The 24334-nt window shown below is 44.8% G+C and overlaps 1 protein-coding gene across 9 annotated transcripts in view; it reads right to left on the bottom strand.

Annotated features, from left to right (window-relative positions):
• SERGEF (secretion regulating guanine nucleotide exchange factor) overlaps positions 1-18677 on the bottom strand; it is a 217265-nt gene extending 198588 nt beyond the window's left edge. For 4 of the 9 annotated variants that reach the window (XR_004385402.1, XM_032881153.1, XM_032881158.1 and 1 more), the window contains exons 1-7: positions 18169-18475; positions 17224-17299; positions 14667-14802; positions 12906-13061; positions 10821-10915; positions 6592-6655; positions 1699-1812 (exon numbers count right to left, since the gene is read on the bottom strand). Coding sequence is in view for 8 of the 9 variants with exons in the window: in XM_032881153.1 (XP_032737044.1) it covers positions 1699-1812; positions 6592-6655; positions 10821-10915; positions 12906-13061; positions 14667-14802; positions 17224-17299; positions 18169-18248 (721 nt within the window). In the remaining variant the exon portion in view is untranslated. Of the gene's footprint in view, positions 1-1698; positions 1813-6591; positions 6656-10820; positions 10916-12905; positions 13062-14666; positions 14803-16059; positions 16780-17223; positions 17300-18114; positions 18476-18593 lie in introns of those variants that run through there. The other 5 variants (XM_032881152.1, XM_032881155.1, XM_032881154.1 and 2 more) reach the window with 5 other exon arrangements.
• Between the last annotated feature and the right edge of the window lie 5657 nt (positions 18678-24334).

Raw genomic sequence — 24334 nt, forward strand, 5'->3', positions numbered from 1 at the left:
TCAGTCTTTGGCATGTTGGAAAACACGTAAGCAATTCCTAATAACGCAGTACATCGTGCCCTCCACACACACGGGGAAAATGCAATGAAGTTATAAAAGAGAAGACTCTTCACCGAGAAAGCTGTATCTGAGTTAGGACTTGAAAAATTATCAGGAGAGACTAAAGATTACCAGAAGGAATGGGAAGGAAGACATTTCAGGCAGGGCTGACAGTTTGCCCACAGACACAGAGGAATAAGAAAGCAGGAAATGCTCAGGGAGCAGTGAATACCTAGATGAGGCAGGAAAAAAGCGTTTGGGAATTATGAGTTTATGAATGTGTTCAAGGTCATGTGCAGTGGAATGCCTATCCAGCATCCAATACCCGCTCTGCTTCACCACCAGTCCCCTCCCCAACTCTACCCCTGGCTTCAGGGTGCCACCCTCACCCCAGCTGAATGGGAGAGCCTCCAGGACTTAGGAAAATCAGAACCACCCCAACACCTGTGCAGCACTCCCACTGTGGCTTTCCCTTCCCTTATTTCCCCGATTCCTATCCCACCTGCAAAAATTCCTCCTGTGTTCTCACCTGGAGGAGGGCAGAGGTTTACTATGTGGGTTCTTCCTACAGCCAACCCTCAGGAGACTGGGGCACACAGAGAACAAGAGAGGAAGAGAGGAAAAAGAGGAGATGCAGACACAGTGTTATGCAGAGAGAGAGACGGGGGCCCATGGTGAGAGTGTACAGCAGAGGGAGAGGCGGGCAGGGACAGGAGCTAAAAGAGACTGAGCCCCAGAGTGAAAAGCAGAAAAGAGAAGTGCCTGGATGGCTCGGTCGGTTAAGCGGCTGCCTTCGGCTCAGGTCATGATCCCAGGGTCCTGGGATCAAGCCCCAGTCAGGCTCCCTGCTCAGTGGAGAGCCTGTGTCTCCCTCTCCCTCTGCCTCCTGCTCTGCCTACTTGTGCGCTCTCTCTCTCTCTCTCTCTCTGTCAAATAAGTAAATAAATAAATAAGTAAATCTTTTTAAAAAGGGTGGGGGAGCAGAAGAGAAAGCCCTCCAGGCTAAATGACCATCAAAGACAGACCAGACCCATGGGCAGAATGATCACTATCCACTCCTCATGTGCCCATGTAAAGAGACTTCCCTACAGAACACTCTAGGCCCCTTAGTCTATATCCTCGCTCATCCTGCTCTCCTTTTGGGAGAAGGACCTGGGCTTGTAAGGTGCAGTCCCTCCAGGTTCTCCCTTTGGGATGTGCCTGCCTGCAGAGGGGGTGCCCCGTCGTGTGCTCCCAGCCATGAGGGAGCTTAGCTGAGCTGACCCTATGCAGTAGCTACCATACCTGCTGAGTAAATCCAACCCGGGATTCAGAATCTAGAGGCTCACTGTCGCTACACATTATCTCCAAACACCTAAGTCACATCTCCCAACCTAACTTTTAACAGTTCCAGAGCTACCATTCTGATCTCCACTTACCTGACCTTCATCTATCTCTCAACGGCCTCCCCCTCTGACAGCGAGGAGGGGTCCTTTTACTGGGTCCACAAAAATTCTAACAAGACTAACACATCGACTAACACAGAGACTGAAGACAGAGGAACTAAGAAAACAGCAAAAGCAGTATAAAGAGTAAACTCCATTTACCCATTTTCTGCATGCATATGTCACTATTTCTTGATAAAGAATAAATATAGGACTCAAGAAATAAGGGCCTTACCTGTCACTCTGCTGGGTTCCCTTGCTGCCAAAAATGGTGGGAGAGTCTGCCCAGGGCACAACCGCCGTCCAGATGATGCCAAACCAGTCCCCCACTGGAACACGACGCCACTCGCTTCCCGATGAAGCAGAAGAGGAAAATGAGAAAATGTTTATTAGGATTAAGACCGGATCGCTCTTGGGGTGCCTGGGTGGCTCAGTGGGCTAAAGCCTCTGCCTTCAGCTCAGGTCATGATCCCAGGGTCCTAGGATCGAGCCCCCCATTGGGCTCTCTACTCAGCAGGGAGCCTGCTTCCCCCTCTCTCTCTGCCTGCCTCTCTGCCTACTTGTGATCTCTCTCTCTCTGTGTCAAATTAATTAATTAATTAGTTAATTAGTTAATTTTTTAAAAAAAGACCATATCGCTCTTGGAGCCCCATGCTGCAGGGGATTTTCAATGCGTTCTCAGTTAACACGCCTGCTATGGAGAAGCATAGTGCTTCCAGCGGCCCTATGACTTGGTTACCACCAAGCCAATCACAAGCCCAATCATCAGGGCACTCTAAGACCATCAAAGAAAATTCCCACATATTAAAACTCCTTCCAAAAAGTTCCAGGACACTCTTCCATAGTCAAATTACTGAAATGACCCCTTGTTCATGACTAACCTGGAAGGACAACTCAAACTCCAGACCCAGCAGGAAAGAACCTTGAAGATTATCAAATCCACTGCTCATATTTAGTAGACAAGCAAACTGAGGGCTTGAAGACACGATGCGCTCTGCCCAAGGCATACAGGGTGCTAGTAGCAGAGAAAATACAAGGACTCAGCTCTCCTAACATCTAATGCAGTGTCTTTTCTACTATACCAAGATAAATGCATTGATTCCTAGTTACCAAATAAATATATACTTATGATTGCAAGATAGTTTAATAGCCACTCCTTTAAGGGAATGGACTTTTATTTCCCTATCCACTGAATCTAGGTCATGTGCCCATGTTCTGAACATCACACAAATGCGTAGGTGACACTTCATATATTTAATCTACAGTCACTCCTCTGGAAGAATGCTGTAACCCACAGTCCTTTAGACTGTAAACAGACCAGCCCACTTTGTGAAATATAAGTGATGACGATTAGCAAAACACAGTGCTGAAATAAAACATAACTTACCATCTCTTCCACAAATAAATTGCAAGGGGGAGAAAAGGGGAGGAAAAAAATGTATAGATTAAAAGAATCTTGTGATATCTGATAATGGATTAATATTCCAAATATATAGAGAACTAAAACTCAACAACTCAAAAAAAAACTGACTCAAAACTGAACAAAAAGGACTTGAAGAGACGTTTCTCTAAAGAAAACACACAGATGGCCCAAAAGCACATGTGAAAGAGGCTCAACGTCACTAATTATTAGAAAAATGCAAAACCAAGCCGCAATGAGATACCACTTCACACTCATTAGGATGACTACTATTAAAAAAAGGAAAAAAAAAAAAAACAGAAAATAACAAATGTTGGCAAGGATGCAGAGTTATCTGGAACCCTTATGCACTACCGGCAGAAATGTAAATGGTATGGCCATTGTGGAAAACAGCAGGGCAGTTCCTCAAAAAGTGAAAAACAGAGTTACTACACCATCCAACAATTCTGCTTCGGGGTATGTATCCTACAGAACTGAAAGCAAGACCTGGGAGTGCCATTTGGACACCCATGCTCAGGGCAGCCTTTCCCAATATCTGACACATGGAGGCAACCCAAGGGTTCATCAATGGGTGAACAGATACGCAAAATGTGGTCTGTCCACACAATAGAATAGTCGTCAGCCTTAAACAGGGACCACACTACAACATGGACAGACCTTGAGGACACTATGCTAAGTGAAATAAGCCACAAAAGGACAAATACTGTACAGTTCCACTCACAGGAGGTACTGGTGTGACTGGTCAAAATCAGAGTCAAAAAGTAGAATGGTAGTCGCCCGGGGCTGGGGGCGGGGGCAGTTATTACTGTCTTTGGTTCCAGGAGATGAAAAGAGTTCTGGAGATGGATGGTGGTAATCGTTGCACAACAACATGAACGTACTGTACACTTAAAAATGCTTAGGATCAGCTCAGGTCATGATCTCAGGGTCCTGAGATGGAGTCCCGCATCAGTCTCCTTGCTCAGCAGGGAGCCTGCTTCCCCCTCTCTCTCTGCCTGCCTCTCTGTCTACTTGTGATCTCTCTCTGTCAAATAAGTAAATAAAATCTTAAAAAAAAAAAAAAAAGGTTAGGATGGTAAATTTCATCGTGTGCATTTTATCACAATTAAAAAATTACAAGGAATGGGGCACCTGGGTGGCTCAGTGGGTTAAAGCCTCTGCCTTCGGCTCAGGTCGTGATCCCAGGGTCCTGGGATTGAGCCCCACATCAGGCTCTCTACTCCGCAAGGAGCCTGCTTCCTCCTCTCTCTCTCTGCCTGCCTCTCTGCCTACTTGTGATCTCTGTCAAATAAATAAATAAAATCTTAAAAAAAAAAAATTACAAGGAATAAATAAATATTTTTAAAAGAAGAGACACAATATTCATATCCACCACTTGCAGCACAGACATCATTCAGATCCTGACTCAAACAAACAATTAAAAATATTTTGGGGATAGCTAAGAAAATTTACACCCTGAATACTTGATGATCAAATTGTAGATTTATTGTTAGTTTTTCATAGGTATGATGATGGTGTTCTGGTAACGGTTTCAGAAAGAGTTCTTATCTTTTAGAGATGCCTGCAGAATTATCTACAGATTAAATGGGAGAGAGGAGGACTTACAATTAAGTCCATCAAATACGTAATGGAAACTGTGCAGCTTTGTAACTGGACAGAAATGTATACATAAGACTAGCAATTACAGAAAGTTGGTAGGAAAGGGGGAATTAAACCAATAATAGGCAACCTTCCAGTCCTGCTAATTTTCTAAAAGGAGAAACAGCTTATAAAAATGTAATCACTATCATAGAACTCAGCAATCACTCTCCTGGGCATTTATCCCAGAGAAATGAAAAGTTAAGTTCACATAAAAACTTGTCCATAAATGTTTATAGTTTTATTCTTAATAGTCAAAACCTGGAAACAATGAGATGTCCCTTGATGGGTGACTAGTTAAACAAACTGCATTGCTGTGGGCTGAACTGTGCCCCCCAAAATTCCTATGTTGAGGCTTTGAACTCCGGTGTGACTGTATTTGGAGAGAAGCCTGTAAGGAGCTAATAAGGTTAAATGGGTCGTAAGAGTGAGGCGCTCATCTGACAGAACTGGTGTCCTTATAAAAAGAAGAGGGGTGCCTGGGTGGGTAAGTGGGTTAAGCCTCTGCCTTTGACGTGGTTCATGATCTCAAGGTCCTGGGATCGAGCCCCACATTGGGCTCTTGGCTCAGCAGGGAGCCTGCTTCCCCCCAACTCTGCCTGCCTCTCTGCCTACTTGTGATCCCTCTCTGTCAAATAAACAAATAAAATCTTTAAAAAAGAAAAAGAAAAAGAAGAGACACCAGATGTCTCCCCCTCTCCATGAGCGCACAGAGCAAAGGCCCTATAAGGACACAGCAAGAAGGCAGCCAGCTACACAGTCAGGAAGAGAGGCCTCACCAGAGAGCAACCCTGCTGGCATCTTGATCTGGGGCTTCTAGCTTCTGTAACCATAAGAAAATTGTTTAAGCCACCCGTCTGTGATATTTCATTGTGGTGGCCTGAGATGACTAATTCAGTGGTACGTCTATACCGGGGAATACTACTACCCAGCAATAAATAGGAACCAATTACTGATACACACACTTTGGATGACTCTCCAGGGAATCCTGCTGAGCAAAAACAGTCAACCCCAAAAGGCTACATACTGTGTGATACCATTACTGTACAATACTGTATGATTCCATTATGTAACGTTCTTGAAATGACATTACCGTTGGAGAACAGAAGGAGCGATGATGGGGTGGGGGTCAGTGGGAAGGGAATGTATAAAAGGTATAGACAAGGGTGTGTAAATGTGGGTGCAAGGAAAGGACCACAGGCCGGTGGTTATGGCGCTGGAACTGTTTGTACATGGATGCTAGCGAGACCAGCTGTACTGAGCTACACTTTCACAAAACGTCACCGTGGGGAGAAGCTGAGAAGAGAGTGCGTGAGATCTATTTCATTTCTTGCAACTGCATGTGAATCTGCAATTATCTCAAAATTTATTTCCTACAGGAGCAACGTCTAGCCCCAGGCGAGCATCAGTACCGAGCTGCACCAGACCCTTCCTCGCCCCCTCCAACCTCCCCTGCCATGACCGGGAGCAGAGAAACGACCCAGGGAGAGAAGAAAGGCTCACTGCTCTTCTGCAGGCCACCACCTCTCTCCACTTGCCACTGTCACCCTCACGCACACTGTCAACCCGAGGTCCATCACCACCCTTTCACTGGACAGGAGGCAAGTTCATTGGAAGCTTTGACATTAATAAACATTAAAACCCGCTAGGAACGCAGTGCAGTTCACAGCAAAGACTGTGGGCCTTGGAAACGAGAACATTCCAGACTCCGTTCCAGCTCTACCTCGGACCACCTTATCCCCTGCGCAACCTTACACAAGCCCTCGAATCTCTCTGGGCCTCAGTGTCTTCACATGTAAAAATGGAACTCACACCACGGCGAGGTTGTAAGGATTAAATAAGGTATGGATTAAATCAAGAGAATCTAGCACCGTGCCTAGAACATAATAAGGAGATGGGAAACCTCACTGCCTTCCTCCCAACCTGCTAAAGGTTTCCCACATGACTTTGGTCTTACGTCCCCTTTTAATCAGAAATACAGCACAGCGGGACACCCTGAAAGTTTATTTCCTCTAAAGCTCTGTTTCTCCTTATTATGAACCTATTTTGAAAATAAAGCAAAATGATCACCTGTAGCAGCTAAAGCATGCCTCAGTCCAGCAGCAATGCAAACAACCTTCTCTCTCAGGAGCTGTTGAAAGAAGGAAAGAAGGAAAAGGACTGAGATCTTAGAATCACCCATCTGCAAAATGTTACATACTTATGCCCTGATACAATGCAGCATGGCCCTCATTACATGTCTGACTGGTTTAGAGTCCCCAACCTCCAACATTCCCATTCCTAAACCCTTCTATTGTATCCCTAATACATCTTTTAAAGATCATCTTTTAAAAATAAACATATCACAATGTGTCTCAGGGCTGCAAGGGACCTTCAAGGTCATCCAGTCCAGGGGTTGGCAAATGTCTTCTATAAAGACCAGATAGTAACTATTTTAGACTCTGCAGGCCATACAGTTTGTGTCATAGTCTCTGCTCTGCCGTAATAACATAAAAGCAGCCACAGATAATACATGAATGAAGGGGCATGGCTGTGTTCCAACAAAATTTCATTTACCAATGGTTCTAGCTGGATGACCTCTGATCTAGTCCAAGCCCCATCCAATGCCAGAACCCTCCACAACACCCCAGGAAATCATCATCCTACCCCTGCCAGCCAGCTGCTTTCAATGACATGGGCTTCCCAACCCCAGGTGCCTGTTCTGTGTTTCCACCATTCCATTTACCTCCTTGGCTGCCTCTGACCTCTCACAATGCTCTCCAAATACGTGAAGACCGTTGTCATGTCCTCTCTAAGATGTCTTGTAGTGGCCTTAAAACCAAGTCCTCAAATTCCTTGAAACCCATCCCTTCAAGTTGTGGAGCCTAATTCTCCTCTGGCTGAATGTGGGCTGGACTTGGTGACTTGCTGGCTTGTCTCTAGTGAGCAGGATAAAGAAGTGTGAGCGGCCTAGAGACAAGGTGATAAAAGGCACTGAGGCTTCCTGCTTGGCCTCCCTCTCGAATCTCTCTTGGGGGAAGCCAGATGCCATGACTGCACAATCCCATAGAGAGGCCCATGTGGCAAGAAACTAAAGCCAACTGCCAGGTGAGAGAGCATGGTGGTGGAACTGCCAGTCCAGCCCAAAGCAGACAGTGTGCAATCCTAGCTAACATCTTGACCATGACCTCATGAGACCAACTAAGCTGTTCCCAGGTCCCTGACCCTCAGAAACTGAGACAATAAATGCTTGTTGTTTGAAGTTGCTAATTTTTTTTTTTTTTAAAGAGAGAGAGAGGGAGAGCGTGCGCTCTTCACTCCACCCTCCACACTACCCCTTCAGGCCCCTTCCCTGACACACTGTTCTGACCTTCTGCCATTCACTACCTCCCCAATGATCCCCTCCCCACTGACACTTCTCCCATTTCCTTATATTCCAATCATACTAAACTGCCAAACCCTGATATTTTATCCTTCTACACCTTTGCTCACAGTTCCTTCTGTCTGGTCGATTCTTTTATAGCTACTCTGTGCATCTTATCTCAAGACACGTAAACTTCGACTCAACTTTCAAGATTCAGCATAACCTGTTCTCACTCCACCTCCCCCTAAAAAGAGTTAAACAGTCCCTCCTTTGAGGCTATACTTACATCCACCACAGTTTTAACATGGCAACCCATCTAGATGTTTCTAGATCGAACATGTACCACTAAACTCCAAAACCCTGAAATGCTAAGATTGGATCATGCTCACCTTTGTCCCCATGGCCTAAACACAGAGCCTATACACAACAGTTGCTATTAAATAAGTGAATTTCTCTTATATTTCACTTTGGCACATACCTCCTCTATCCAAAAGGGAACAGCTTGACAAATGTTTTCACCTCCTGATTCTGTCATCCAACATATTTTAACCATTGTTCCCTTCTGTCTTCTTTAACCATGTGACCTAAGCTAAATTAATTATAATTTATGTAGGTTCTTCAAAAGCCATTTATTTGTAATTTGCAACTTAACACTTCCTGTGACAGGGACCATAGAGTCTAGATTTCTGTGCATACCATGTGCTACAGACTGAATGTTTGTTTTCCCCTGAAATTCATACACTGAAACCTGTTACCCAATGTTATAGTATTTGGTGATTAGGTCATGCGAATGGAGCCCTCATGAAGGGGATTAATGCCCTTATAAAAGAGGCCCCAGGGGCGCCTGGGTGGCTCAGTGGGCTAAAGCCTCTGCCTTCGGCTCAGGTCATGATCCCAGGGTCCTGGGATCAAGCCCTGCATCAGGCTCTCTACTCAATGCAGAACCTGCTTCTCCCTCTTCCTCTGCCTGTGTCTCTGCCTACTTGTGATCTCTGTCTGTCAAATAAATAAATAAAATCTTAAAAAAAAAAAAAGAGGCCCCAGAGAGTAACTCTGTCTGGCAAAATGAGTGTCTATGAACAAGGAAGCAGGTCCTCCCCAGACACCAATTCTGCTGATGCCTGATCTTGGACTTCCCACCCTCCAGAAATGTGAAAAATGTTTGCTGTTGAAGCCACCCAGTCTTTAGAATTTTTGTGACAGCAGCCTCAACACTCTAAAACTCTGTGGCAATCATGACCTCAAATAATGTCCCACAGACCAGCAATTGTAATTCAGCAACATGACCACGCTCTCTCCAGTGAAAATAGATCGTCCACTCTGAGTCAGAGTTTAAGAAAATTAGCTAAATGTGAGCAGCTGAGGTGGTGAAACTGATTTTAGATCCCAGTATATTTCTTTTAAAATTCCACAGGCTTGGGGCACCTGGGTGGCTCAGTCAGTTGAGCAACCGACTCATGGTTTCAGCTCAGGTCAAGATCTCGGAGTTGTGGGATCGAGCTCTGCTGAGCTCGGAGCCTGCTTCTCTCCCTTCCTCACTACCCCTCCCTGCAAACTTAGGTTCTCTGTCTGTGTGTGTGTGTCTCTCTCTCAAATAAAGAAATCATTTAAAAAATTAAAATAAAATAAAAGTCCACAGTCCTATTGTGACCACTTGCATATAAACTTCATAAAAATGTATACGTTTTAAGTATGATGCAGTGGAAAGAGCTCTGAACTAGGGCCATGAGTCCTGTCTAGGACCCCTGCTACCCAGGAAGAAGCCACTAGCTACACGCAGCTACCAAGCAACCGAATGTGACTAGACGTGAGTAGGCTGAACTGAGACACACTCTGAGAACAAAATGACTTCAAAATGAAACAGAGAACACAAAGTATCTCATTAGGAAATGTTAACATTAGTGACACATATGAAATGATAGTTGGAATAAATTGGGTTAAATTAAAAGTTATTAAAATTAATTTCACCTACACACCACAGTATGAGTGAAACTTAAAATCATGGAACATGAGAGAAGCCAGACACAAAAAGCCACATATTATGATTCCATTTATGTGAAATGCCCAGAACAGGCAGATTCAAGAGAAGCTGAGTGGTGGCCAGGGGTTGGGCGAGGGTAGAAGGCAAAGTAACTGCCATCGGGTACACAGTTTCTTTCCTGGTGATGAGAATGTTCTGAAATTAGATAATGCTGATGGCTGCATGTCTCTGTGATCTACTAAAAACCACTGAATTATACATTTTTAAAGGGTAAATTCCATGGCATGTGAATTTCATCTCAATAAACCTATTATTTTAAAAATTAATTTCACGGGGCGCCTGGGTGGCTCAGTGGGTTGAAGCCTCTGACTTTGGCTCGAGTCATGATCTCAGGGTCCTGGGATCGAGCCCCGCATCGGGCTCTCTGCTCAGCAGGGAGTCTGCTTCCCCCTCTCTCTCTGCCTGCCTCTCTGCCTACTTGTGATCTCTGTCAAATAAACAAAAAAAATCTTAAAAAAAAAGATTTAAAAAAAATTAATTTCACATTCTTCTCTTTAGTCTTAAATGGCACTCCTAGAAAATCCCAAATTACATATGTGATTCATACCACATTTTTATTGGGCACTACTGGCCTACCATTTGCTGAGCTTAGTGTCTTTAGGTAAGTCACTTCTATCTGGACCTGTTTCTAACCTAGTTCCCATTGTTACTAATCTTAGAATTGTAAAATGTCATTAATGTCTTTGTGACATGTATTACCTTCACTGTTTCATTTCACAAAAATTTGTAACATGTTTGAGGACTAACAGGTTTTTCACTCACAGCCTCCACCAACCTGTTTTTTCCTGGGAGAACCAAGGTTTTCCAACTTAAATTCCAACTAGCCTATGGGTTTTCAGGGACCCAATCCCTGAGCTGGGGAGGGAAACACTTTAACAGGATGTAGGCCAGCTACATATTAGGTGCTATCCTTACCTCAATGGACTGGGGAACCACGCATCTTCGAGGGCCGTGAGGAACTCCTAGCTGGCCAAAGCAGTTGGATCCACATGACAAAACTTGACCACTCTCTGCAAAATTCAAATACTTCAATCATAATCTAAGAAATAAGATTTATGTGACCAGTGGGTAAATGCGGAAGGATGGGAAGAGCAAAGGGAATGAGAGAAGGAAGCAGGGCCTCAGATTCAGCACATTCAAACCACAGTCCCTGCTTTTGTCCCTGTAGGAATAAAAACACAAGGCACTGGGCTGTTTGACTGATTCCCCATCCCACTACCTAATTAATGGCAGCTTATCTGTGTAGAACATTCACCAGCTGCCGGGTGCCAGGATGGGAGGATACTTACTCCCTACTTTTCTCATTTCCATGCATCACAATTTTCATTATTTTAACACTCCGGGCTCACTGCTTCCCAGGGAAAAAGGGATAACTTGACCAACTGAGGAGTTTGGGAGAAGGAACAGGACACGTGTTGCTTGGCACCTTCCTCTCAGGTACTCTGGATTGGGCATAGTAAATGCTTCACCTACAGAGATAACCTACTGCTTGCAAAGTAAGTTTGCCTCAGAGGAGTGTTGCAGAGCCACTTGGTCTGACCATTAACCCTGTCCTCCAACGTAGCCTTTACCAATAGTGTGATCTCCAGCTATCTGGCCACTCTTCACCTCTCCCACAATTGGTTCCAAAAGTGAGCAGGCAACAGAGTGTTAACCACTACAACCTACAACCCCAACACAGCCCATGAAAAGCACTTCAGAAACGACAGCTATTCTTTAGAGTTACTACTACTAAATTCAACACACATTACAGAACCCCTCTGCAGAAGAGATGGTGATGTCTGAGCAGGGTTTTAAAGAAGGGATAAGAGTTCATCAGATAGACAAAAGAGAATGTTCTGCATGATATTTCTAGAAAGAAAAGTATGGGAAATGTGGAGAATAAAACACAAGGCAACAAGAGCGATAGGCAGGGAACAATAACTTTTTTTTATTATTATTAACATATAATGTATTATTTGCCCCAGGGGTACACGTCTGTGAATCATCAGGTTTACACATTTCACAGCACTCACCATAGCACATACCCTCCCCAATGTCCATAACCCAACCACCCTATCCCTGCCCCCCACCCCCCAGCAACCCTCAGTTTGTTTCACGTGATTAAGAGTCTCTTATAGTTTGTCTCCCTCCCGATCCCATCTTGTTTCATTTTTTCCTTCCCTACTCCCCACAGTCCCCTGCCCTGCCTCTCAAATTCCTCATATCGTAGAGATCATATGATAATTGTCTTTCTCTGATTGACTTATTTGGTAGGGAACAATAATTAAAGCCATGTGCTAAAAGCCTGGGTTCTGAGCTATGCACATGAGAATCCACAAGGGTCGGGTGGGAGAGGATATGGTCAGAAGATGCCCTTGCCAGAGGACTGTGTCCAAGAGGGAATCTAATCAGAAACTCTAGATGTCCTTTTCCATCCAGAATGACAAGCTACACAGGGCAAAACTTCCAGGGAGAAGTCAGCTGGACAAAAAGTAACTACTGCTAGCTGTTCCCAAGAGCATTATCATACTAACCCTTTGGCCATATCCCTCTACATCCTATTCTGCTACCTGGCTTTGCAGAGACCAAACAGTTCTGCCCAACCATACTTAATATTATTTTAAATTCTTCACTGGGGAGAAAGTTGCCACTACGGTTGTATGATTTCTGACTTCTTCATGCTTCCCCACCACGGTCCCCGACGAGTAGCCCTTAGCCAGCATGAGTGGCCAGCCAGCCCAGGCACACAGCTATCATGAATTTCTAGGACAGGAAGTAGCCACCAAAGTTAACCTAATCCATTCCCCAGTTTCTGGCAAAGAATTGTCAAGCCCAAAATTTTGCTGTTCAAACTCCTCTTGCAAAGGGCGCCCACAACCTTCCTCAAAGACCAGAGAGAAATCTGTATGTGTGTTTACACATAAAGAGGCTTTTACTTAATCAGAAGGATCGCTACCATCAGGCTCTTCTCACCCAATGCCTCTGTGGTGATAAAGATTTACCCAAGAGTGAACTCACCTGTGAGAATAATGGTAAAATCCCAGCCACAGGCCACCTGTAGGATAGGACAGCCAAGGAACGATCTGCAGGCAGTAAAGTACAGAACATCTTCTGTGTGACCAAGACCCAGTTGCCCATCTTTGTTCAGGCCACAAACAAAAAGGCCTCCACCATCTGCAAAAAGCAGAGGCTTTGGTGATAGGGTACACAGGGGAAATTACAACTGTCAAATCGAGAAAAAGGATTTCACTAATTAGTTGCAGTCACAAACCCAGCAACTCTTTTCCCACTTGCACTAATAAGCCACGTAGGTTAATGTGCACTGGCCTAAGTGGCATAGGGCCAACGCGCTCAAACCTAGTAGCTACATGGGACACTCTAAGTCCTAGAGCAGTGGCCAGTCACCAAGCTGAGCATCTGCCATCCCAAGAAAAGCCAGCATTCATTTAGAACTTAGAATGTGTCACATATTACAGTATGAGCTTTATCTTTTATCTGTGGTGCCAATTTATCCTTTAGGCATCATGCCTAGGGCCCACAATACTTTTAGAGGCCCACAGAAATGTTTTAATTCTATATTCTTTAATTTTTTTAAAGATTTTATTTATTTATTTCACAGAGAGAGAGAGTGAGAGAGCACAAGCAGGGGGAGCGGCAGAGGGAGAGGGAGAAGCAGGCTCCCCTCTGAACAGGAGGCCCAATGCAGGGCTCCACCAGGACCCTGAGATCATGACCTAAACCGAAGGCAGATGCTTAACCCACTGAGCCACCCAGGTGCCCCTAACTTTGCATTCTTTTAAAATAAGAAAAAAATAAATGCAATAAAAATAAAGATACAGAGGCGCCTGGGTGGCTCAGTGGGTTAAGCCTCTGCCTTCGGCTCAGGTCATGATCTCAGGGTCCCGGGATCAAGCCCCGCATCGGGCTCTCTCCTCAGCAGGGAGCTTGCTTCCCTCTCTCTCTCTCTCTCTCTGCCTGCCTCTGCCTACTTGTGATCTCTGTCAAATAAATAAATAAAATCTTTTTTAAAAATAAATAAAGATACAATGCTAAATCTAGCCTGGATTAGACTAATCTTCATATTAATGTGGTTGTAAAATAAAATTCTTACTATTTCTTTATAGAGGAAAGGGTCCACAAGGGCAAAAGTGCCAAGGACCCATGAAAGTCATACTGCAGCCCTGTCACTCATTGATTCTCCTCATCCAGCATGAATACTCCCATGTAGCAAATGGGAAACTGGCACAGAGGAATTAATATGCTCAAGGCCATATAGATAATAACAGAACCAGGATTTGAACGCAGGCAGTTGATTCCAGAACCCGTGTTCTTAAGTAGGATGCAACATACCCTTTTTTGCAAAATCATGGTTCCTGTAATACATGGTAAGTACTATCATAGGCTCTGCAAAGCAAATTAAGGAAAACACAAAGTCCTTCCTTGCTCAATCTATTTGCAAAGACTTCTAACTCACAAGTGAAAGTTAAATAGCAATATATGATATAAAATGTAATGTGTGTTGCAACTCTGCCACTGATGTGTCTTGTAACCTTAAGCAACTGGTTTTCCTCTCTGAGCCCCATTTGTACAAATGGGGGCGGGGAGCCTAGAAAATCCCTGAAGGCCTTTCAGCTATGACAATCTAGAATTCTCTAATGGTAACTTGGCTCTTTCACAAAAATGTTTTCCTCTGCAAAATATAAGAGGCTGAAAGGTGGCAACATCACACGCTAGCGCGAAATGTCGAAATAAGAACTGTCCACTCAAGAAGTATGTTACCTGTGACAACAGCAGAGTGGCCCCCTCCTCCAGTGAGCCTCCTGATACACTCCGGTTTACAGAAGTCACTCAGTTGCTGGGGCAAAAGGACATCTTCCTTATGGCCAAGGCCAAGTTGCCCGTAGCTATTTGCACCCTAGGGATAAAATAAGGCAAGGAGGAACCACAACTGTCAATGTGCATAGACCTGTCCCCATCTTTCTCATCCTGACATGCCTCTCAGAGCCTTTAACAGTGGAGATTTCATAAGTTCATTCTTAAGAGGCTGTTATATGCAACTCATACTTAGATGGTGGCCCCATCCCGAGAACACCGCAATTTCCATGGGAGAGGAGCCCTTATCCAAAGATACTCGCCTTCTCCTCCCAAAGCCCCAGCCTACATGTGTCACCTTTAGGGGGCAGCATGGGAGTTCCTTCTGATGAAAGCTAATCCTCTAGGGAGGCTAAGAAAAGAAATAAGGAGGGGAAATGGGAAAAAAAGTGTCTGGGAAATACACTGGACGTCCCTTCTCATGCCCTCACTGAGAAAACTGGCAATGACTTCTGTAATCAAAGTTAGCTGAGGGCCTTGTGCCCTCAAGCAGGGCACGTCACTGTTATTTCATTGTGAAGTGAAAGAGGTTGGCAATGATCTCCAAGGGCCTTTCCAAGTAGTGTTGTCTGACTCCAAGATTCACGTGGTGAGATTCCTGTAAGGGAACAGATTTCCCCTTGGTGGGTAATATGTCTATCTTTGTTATTACGAGATAAATGTCCAGAATCTCTGATCCGAACCCCTTGCAACCAGATGCATTTCAGATTCAGAATTGTACAGACTTTAGAAAAGTAATATCGTATGCAAATCATACACACTGCTGCGAGGTTCAGGAGCAGCGCCCCCTAAGCAAAATAGTATTATTTCTGCAGTAAGAGGTACAAATACAGTAGGCAGGCGAAGACTATAAACAGCATTATGTCAGGTCAGTTTGGGGTCTTTGGAGTTTTATGAACTCAAAATTGAAGAAAAAGAATTATAGACCTGCAGGAAGAAACTTTAGATTTCAGAAATCTTTATAATTCCTCCAAGTATCTACTCCTGGCTATTTCTTCCTAGATATGAGGAATAAAACCTTCCAAATATGTTTGTTTTTTAAGACACCTGAAAGAGAAAAGTGATTTAAAATAACTACCCAAGGGGCGCCTGGGCCGCTCAGTGGGTTAAGGTCTCTGCCTTTGGCTCAGGTCATGATCCCAGGGTCCTAGGATCAAGCCCCACTTCAAGCTCTCCGCTCAGCGGGAAGACTGCTTCTCTTCCTCTCTTTCTCTGCCTGCCTCTCTGCCTACTTGTGATCTCTGTCTGTCAAATAAATAAATAAAATCTTCAAAATAAAATAACTACCCAAAATACATACATGCATACAAACTTCCGCCCCTTATGGTCTATTTCACATTTGTACCGGGCTGCAAGGACTCCAAGCTGGAAGTGCAAGCCATGGCAGGGGCACGGGTCCCAGAGGCCCTCAGGTGCAGTATCAGCTGTCAATTACTAAGTGCTTCTCCCGTGGCTGGCATTCACCTTTAATTCTCACGACAACAGAGGAGATGGACATTATCGCTCCCGTTTTACAGATGAAGAAACTAAGGCTCAGAGGGGTTAAGTGACCTTCCATAATCACATAGCTGGGAAGGCACTAAGTCAGATATGCCCTGCTCCTTTCATTATACTGTACTACGTCTCTAAGGATACATAATGGGAACTTCAGCCCAGAGCTTCCCTGGCAAGAGGTTAACCTATAACTATATCTACAGTACCCCCATCACTTTATCCCCCTTTTTCTGCTTTATTTTTCTTCATAGCACTGCCTGACGTGACCTTTGCTTATTTTTTATTGCCCACCTCTCCTTCTAAAAAGTAAACTCAATGAGGGCAGGAACTTTGTTCACTGCCATTTCCCCTGCATTCAAAACTATGCGGGCCCAGAGAAGGTGTACATATATTTTATAGTGAATACAGTAAATGAATGTAAGATCTGATGAGGCCCTACCTAGGAAAGATGAAAGGAAAGCCATGCACTGTAGGGTACCCACACACAGGATGTCTCCATCAGCCCTAAGATATGCGTGGCTGCCTCATGAGCAGGACTACAGACTCTCTGCTGAACAGAAAGTGAGAGAGACACGGGTACTTGAGGCTCAAATTATGGGACTCAATTTTTATAATGCAGCAAGAGGCTCAAAATCCAGGACAAAGCAAAACGGAGGAAAATTTATACATATTACAGCTATATTTGCCTCCTTTCCTTACAAACCCTTCAGCCATATCACACACACATACAACTCCAAGGACGTAAATTTCCTTGTTATGGGCTGAATTGTGTTCCCCTAAAATTAATTTGTTGAAGCCCTAGCCTCCAATATCTCAGAATGTGACTATATCTTGAAATAGGGCCTTTTAAGAGATAATGAAGGTTAAATGAAATCGTAAAGGCAGAGCTTGAAACCGATACAAGAAGAGACACAGGAATGCTCTCACATAGAGAAAAAGCCACACGAAGACACCTCAAGAAGGCAGCCACCTGCGAGCCAGAGAAAGAGGCTTCAGAAGAAAGTAAACCTGCTGCCACCTTGCTCTTGGACTTTTGGCCTCCAGAACTGTGGGGAAATAAAATTCCATTTTTTAAGACCTCCCAGTCTGTGGTATTTTTCCATTGCAGCCCTGGCAAATTCATAGACCCCTCCAGCATATTATGCAGCCAGGCGGCCCGCAGGCCTCCAAGCAGTGGAAGAGGCCATATCTGACGCGCACACCCCTGTCTCCCGCCTGGGAAAAGCCAGAACCGGCCCTCACCCAGGTGCATTCAATCGCCAAATCAAGTGCCGCCTCAGAGATAGTGCCCAGACAGCCAGACTACCTCAGGTCACAGCGCGGTCTCCCTTCTGCCAGTCTGCTGCCTTACATTCAACAAGTGCTGCCCGGTACTGATAATTACCTTTGACTAGTCAACACAGGTTCGTTTTAACAGTAACACAGGTGCTATCCTGCTCCCTCAACTCCCAAGCTGGATCTCTCACTTGTGTGTACTTCCCAAAAGACCAGCACATAGCTAGGCACACAGAAGGGTCTCGTTCATTCATTCGTCAACAAATATTTGCTAGGCACCGTGAACAACACAGGCACAATACCCACCCTTACGACGCTTACATTCTAGCCAAGGCGACTGACATTAACAAATTCTACATTTCATTGCAATTGTGATAGGGGCTGTAAAGAACAAGACACTACGCCAGCTTATTTCCATGCATCTGTCTGGTTGGCCGCTTGCAACACAATCCTTTGCAGAGACCCTCCCCTCTCCTAGCCAGGACACGTAAAGATGACCCTGTCTCTCAGTGCCTCCGTCAAGCCAACACACCGGCGCAGACTCCCACGCCCCCGACACAGGCAAGATCCGGCCACAGAAGAATACCAGCAAACGGGCAAGATCTCCGCCTGGTGCACGGCCCATCACCGCAGGCCTCACATGAGAGGATGCTCCCGCCAGGGTGGGGCTGGGAAGGGGCCGGCATCCTCCGGGATGGTGAGGAGCACAGGTGGCCCCATAGGGCTCTGGACCGGGCGATCCCTCCACGCCGTCCCTCCCGGCGCTATCCGGGCCTGAGGCTCTCGCGGAACCAGACGCTCTGCCCAGGAGGCAGATGCTTCCCGCTGCGCCGCAGCCCCTCGGGTCCGGACCCCACCAGCCAGCAGGCCCCTAAGTCACCCGTGAGAGCGCCTCCCTCCCGACCCTCTCCATCTCAGGCCCCAGTCCCGCGTCCTCCAACCCAGAGCCTGGCCGGAACCTCGGCCGCCCAGCCCAGGTAATGCCCACGCCAAGGCCGCCAGCTCCCCCGCGCCTCTGCGTCCCCTCAGTCCCAGCGGCCCCGGTCCGGGGGCGGAGTCACGTACCCAGGCGAAGAGCGCGGTCGCCGCCGCAGGAGCGGCCGCGGAGGCGCTCGGCTCGCGCTCCATGTGGAGACGCTCCGCAGGCGCTTCCGGGAGGGATCGGAGGAGGGGCGTTCCAGGGGAGGGATTAGTGACTGGGGTGGGTGGGCCCGACGCGGGTACGACCTGTGATTGGGAGGGATCGGATCGGGGGAGGAGTCTGCAATGAAGGCTGGGTCGGTTCTCGGGAGGTGTCAGTGATGGGGCGGGGCCAGCGCGGGGGAGGGGGGTCTGTGGAGGAAGCGGAGCCATAGCTGGGGAGTGGTCTGCGGTTGGGACGGAGGCGGAGCCGAGGGTGGGACAAGCGGGAGCCCGGCTCTCGCCTCTGAATCCTTCTCCCAATCTCCCCGCCCGGGCGTGCTCCGCGTGTCTCCGCCTCCGGGCCCCAGACTTGCAGGCAGCTGTGCTGCTCCCTACTTCCCCTCCCACTCTATTTTTAGTAATATACGAATGCACTATGCTCCTTCATGTTTTTTATCTCTTTGGAGTCCCACGACAGCCCGGAGGAACTGACAGGGCAGAGATTGTATCACCAGTTGACTGGGGAGAAATTGAGCCTGGAAGCGGTGGAAAGGGTCCTGCCCCAGTGTCTTAGCCGATAGGTCTTTGGATCTGCTTTGGTGTGCATTTGTAAAATCTGATCTTGGTAAGCGAGTGTGCGGGAACTTACTCCTCGGGACACTAAACTGAGCAGGCTGGTTCTCATGGATTCCTGCCAGGGGCAGCCTTCTAACCCTCAGCACTCAGAGCACCGTCCTGCCCTGATTCTGATCATCAATACTGGGTAATTTTCACCCAACAGAGGTTTTCATATAAAATGGCTTTTATCAGACACTCTCATACACTGCTCGTAGGAGCTAAATAAGTACAATCTTCCTAAAGGAAAATGTGGCAATGCGTATGAGGAACATGAAGATAGATAAATAGATATTTACCCAGTAAATTCCACATCTGTTAATTTATCACAAGAAAATAATGAGAGCTGTGCACACTTAGACTGCAAACTATTCGCTATAGGGTTGTATATAATAGGGAGGAACAAATTACCTGAAAGTCCAAAAATAAATTGTTTAAATTGTGGCATAGCCATGTAGTGGAATACTAGGCTGCATTTTTTTAAAAGATTTTATTTATTTATTTAACAGACAGAGGTCATAAGTAGGCAGAGAGGCAGGCAGAGAGGAAGGGTAGCAGGCTCCCCGCTGAGCAGAGAGCAGGATGCGAGGCTTGATCCCAGGACCCTGAGATCATGACCTGAGCTGAAAGCAGAGGCTTAACCCACTGAGCCACCCAGGCACCCCTACTAGGCTGCATTTAAAAAATATGCTTTGGGACACATTAAGTAAGGGAAGTGTTCATGATGTGTCATAATTGTAACTATTATAATAATTTATACACACACAACACAAATACCTATACTCAGAGTGACAGATTGCAGCTGAATTGTATTTTCTTTGTTGTACTTTTTTTTGTATATAACCTCCATTTCCAGAGCCACCCATAATCTTGTGGGTACAAATGGGGTAACATTAAAGATTATAATCCATATTCACCAGTTCTTGACCCCCTTTGCTGATAGAAGCCTTCAGTCCTCATTACCCTGTATGCCTGGGAGCCTTGGAATGTATCTTCAGTGAGCTCTGAACAGACAGACCTTTCCTGTTCTTTGACCCCAACTACTCCTTGGTGTTTCTGCCTGTAAGAGCACATGAGGGCAGCACCTCACTTTTCCCTCTCCAGCCTGGGGCATCTTGAGAACATCCATGACCATGCTAAGAAAAAAACGAACTTGTGAAAGAGGTGTCTAGAAACCAATGTATGACTTCCAGTCCATGAAAGAGGTGGGAGAGGCTGAGAGAATTCTGGTAGGATACAGGGGAACCGCTGTCAAGGTGCTGTGAGCGCTGCCCATCTCATGTCTCAGGAAAGGCGTGCTGCTGCAAAACCACTTAGAGAACTTGGTATATATGTATCCCTCCAGACTGGTGCCTGGGCAGGCTGTTGATTCATCCTGAGAAATCCAATGGCTTCTGGCCAGATGGCTGAGCAAAGAGAGATCAATTTGGAAAGGTCTTTCATGCCCAGAGTGTCTCCCGTATATTTCCCACACAATAATTTGGCTAGGGGATGGTCTTAGACCCTATCCAGAGAAATTTCTGAAGGGGTGAAGAGACACCCTACTGGAGTTGACCACTAAATTCCTAGAGAGTGAGGGAGATGAATTCAACAGCCCAGTCACATCAAGAGATCTCAAAAAATAAGAAGGTGGGAAGTTCCTCCAAAACACCCCCAGAGAATGAGTCAGCATCACTTACCAAGTACAGAAAGCACTGATGCCAACTCACAGCCGTATGAGACCAAACAGAGCTTTCTACTCATTGCCTCTCCTCCCCACCACCATTCCCAAACTGGCATCCTAGTGCGTGGGTACAGAGGAACAAGAAAAGAGAGAGGGAAATTAGGAGCTAAGGACTGAGAAAGAGCGGAAAATTCAAGGCCAGGATCTGAGATTTCAGCCAAAGGGGAAAGGACTATCACAGAGTAGCTTGAATAGAGAGAAGATCTAGAAGAATACGCTTGTCTTCCAATTTCACCCCTTAAAGTACATACATCTATACTTTGCTAGCTTACAGTTATATCATTATGTTATAGCTTTTAATACAGTTTCTAGGCAATGTGGCAATGTTGCCACTATTTCAACTATGTGCATGTCACTGAGTAATTCTGTCCATTAGCCGCCTGGCTGAGTTGCAGTTCTTGAATGGGGCTAAACTCTTTGATCGTGTAACTTTCAGATGCCTTATTTCCACATGAGAGGAAAGTATAAAGTACTTTGGGGCCATATAGGCTATATCTATGTACCATACAAGTTAGGAAATGTTTTCCTTTAGATTATCTGATTTTATAGATGAAAAAAATGAGGCTCAAAGAAGTTAAGTGATTTACTCCAAGGTCAGATTTCTGCTTTTGATAAAGACAGATTAGCTAACTACAGACCAAGCCTCTTGCAAAAACAACTAGAAAAGCTGGGGGATAATATTTTAAAAATCTGTTTCGAGTCTTTGAAGACTATCAAAGCAGCCAGAATTTGAAGGGCCAAAATCTGGAAGCTGAGAGATTATATTTGGCACTACGTTTCCACTGGAACTGTTTGCTCATTAGCAAGCAGTGACTTGGAGGCTAAGAAACTGGGCTGAATGCTGCAGTTGAGAAGCTGAACAGTATTTTCAGCAATCATTTAGGGGTGGAAAGAATGACAAAAGTAGGGGACAAAGGTAGGAGTCCAGGTTCCCAGCACACACCCATAGCTTTCCTTTGAGATCCCTAAAGTGTTGCAGCTTGAGAGTAGAATTGTACTAGAAACAGACCAGCCCTCGGGAAGACTGACGCTCAGCTTCAAATTTACTTAATCCCTCAGGGGACCAAGATCTTCCTATGCTATAATATACTGCCTGCTAGAATTCCCTCTGGAGGAAGATGAAGTCGTCCAGAAGTTATGGGAGATCCTGGATCAGGACAGTGATTATAGTAGTGATGCTTTACACATGGATGTTTCTTTTTTCTTTTTTTTTATTGTGTTATGTAAGTAACCTACAATACATCATTAGTTTTTGATGTACTGTTCCAAGATTCATTGTTTACGTACAACACCCAGTGCTCCATGGATGTTTCTTTTTACAACGTTCTTTTGCAACATAATTCCTCCAATAACTCAGTGAAGCAGATTTAGCTCCTTACACAGATGAGGAACACATGATTGAGATTTTATCAAAAATTCCAAAAGTAGTTTCTAGGTTCCAGGTGTATTCACCTTCCTTTGTATCTCATATTCACAGGCTTTTCAAGAAATGTAAGAACAGGGGCACCTGGGTGGCTCAGTCAGTTAAGTGTCTGCCTTCGGCTCGGATCATAATCTCAAGGTCCTGGGATGGAGCCCCACATCGTGTTCCCTCCTCAGCAGAGAGCCTCCTTCTCCCTTTCCCTCTGCCTGCTGCTCTGCCTATTTGTACTCTCTATCTCTGTGTCAAATAAATTTTAAAAACCTTTAAAAAAAGAAATGTAAGAATGTTATAGGTTTCTTAAACTTATGAAATTGCTAATATATATTTAAACAAGGTTTTGTTTTTTGTTTTGGGGTTTGTTTTGGTTTGGTTTGTTTTTGAGAGAGAGAGAGAGGAAGAGAGAGCCAGCGGTCAGGCCCAGGGGGCAGGGTGGGGAAAGCTGGGAATCATAAGCAGACTCCATGTTCCACCCAAGGCTTGCTCTCACAAGCCTGAGATCATGACCCGAGCTGAAATCAAGAGTCGAATGCTTAACCAATTAAGTCACCCAGGTGCCCCATAAATCAGTTTTTAACTTATGTTTGACCAAAAAAAAAAAAAATGCTTCTTAAGAACATGAATTTTGGGGTGCCTGGGTGGCTCAGTCATTAACCATCTGCCTTCAGCTCAGGTCATGACCCCTGGGTCCTGGGATTGAGCCCTATGTCGGGCTCCCTGCTTGGGGTAAACCTGCTTCTTCCTCTGCCTCCTGCTGCTATCCCTGCTGTGCTCCCTCTGTGTGTGTTTGTGTGTGTGTGTGTGTGAGAGAGAGAGAGAGAGAGAGAGAGAGAAATAAATCAATAATCTTTAAAAAAAAAAAACACACAACACAAATTTTGGGGAGCCTGGGTTGGCTCAGTCAGTTAAGTGGCTGCCTTCAGCTCAGGTCATCATCCCAGAGTCCTGGAATCAAGCCCCACCATGAGTTCCCCGCTCAGATGGGAGTCTGCTTCTTCCTCTCCCTCTGCCCCTTCCCCTGTTTGTGCTTTCTCTCAAATAAATAAAATTTTTAAAGAAAAAAAAAAGAACATGAATTTTTTGTCCATTTACTAACTAGTAAATTTGTCCATTTACTAACTATTAAAACTTTGTCCATTTAACTAACCAGTTAAATAACAAACTTACAAATCATAAAAGTATATTATATAGTAAAATAAAGACTAGATTGAAATGGACCATAGCATCTTTATTCATTTCCTAGAAATTAATATATGAACTCCATTATGTGTGCTTTTAAAGAACTCCAGGATTTTTTTCCTTTTTCAATTTGAAAGCCAACTTAAAAACTAGGTATAATTGTATACATTCTGGTGTGTCATTACTATTAACAACTCTGAATTACAAAACGGGCAGATTAAGAAACACAGGCATTCTGGCAACCAGCTTTTGGAACTTTCTTCAAAAAGTCAGGAAAATACCATCTAAGTCCTTAAGTAAGAAGTCACTGATTAAGAATTATAAATCAAACTTTTTGGCTCAATTCTGTTCTCATATTGGAGTAAATATTAACATATTCTTAGGTGCTTTGAAGATATATTTTTAAAACGCATGAAAACTCTCGGGACTCCTGATTTACCAATTATCACATATCCAGAGGTTAGAAGAACTGAAATCAATCATTAAATATTTCCATTATCCTGAAGTTATGAATAATAATGATCGTGCTTTAACATTCATTTTAGTGTGCTTTAGTCATAGAGTGGTTTTAAACACTATAATTTTAAAATTCAATATCTATGATCAAAGTTGTATGAAAATAACCAGATATAGTATCTATAAATTGCTGTTAACTGTTATCTATCATGGTTTTCTCAAAATAGATTTCTTTGCAACCAGATACACCAACTAAAAAACTAGCTGATCAGTATTTCAAATGATTTTAGA

The sequence above is a fragment of the Lontra canadensis genome, unplaced genomic scaffold (assembly GCF_010015895.1).
Source record: "Lontra canadensis isolate GAN:19392208 unplaced genomic scaffold, GSC_riverotter_1.0 scaffold74, whole genome shotgun sequence".
In the NCBI taxonomy this organism is placed as follows: domain Eukaryota; kingdom Metazoa; phylum Chordata; class Mammalia; order Carnivora; family Mustelidae; genus Lontra; species Lontra canadensis.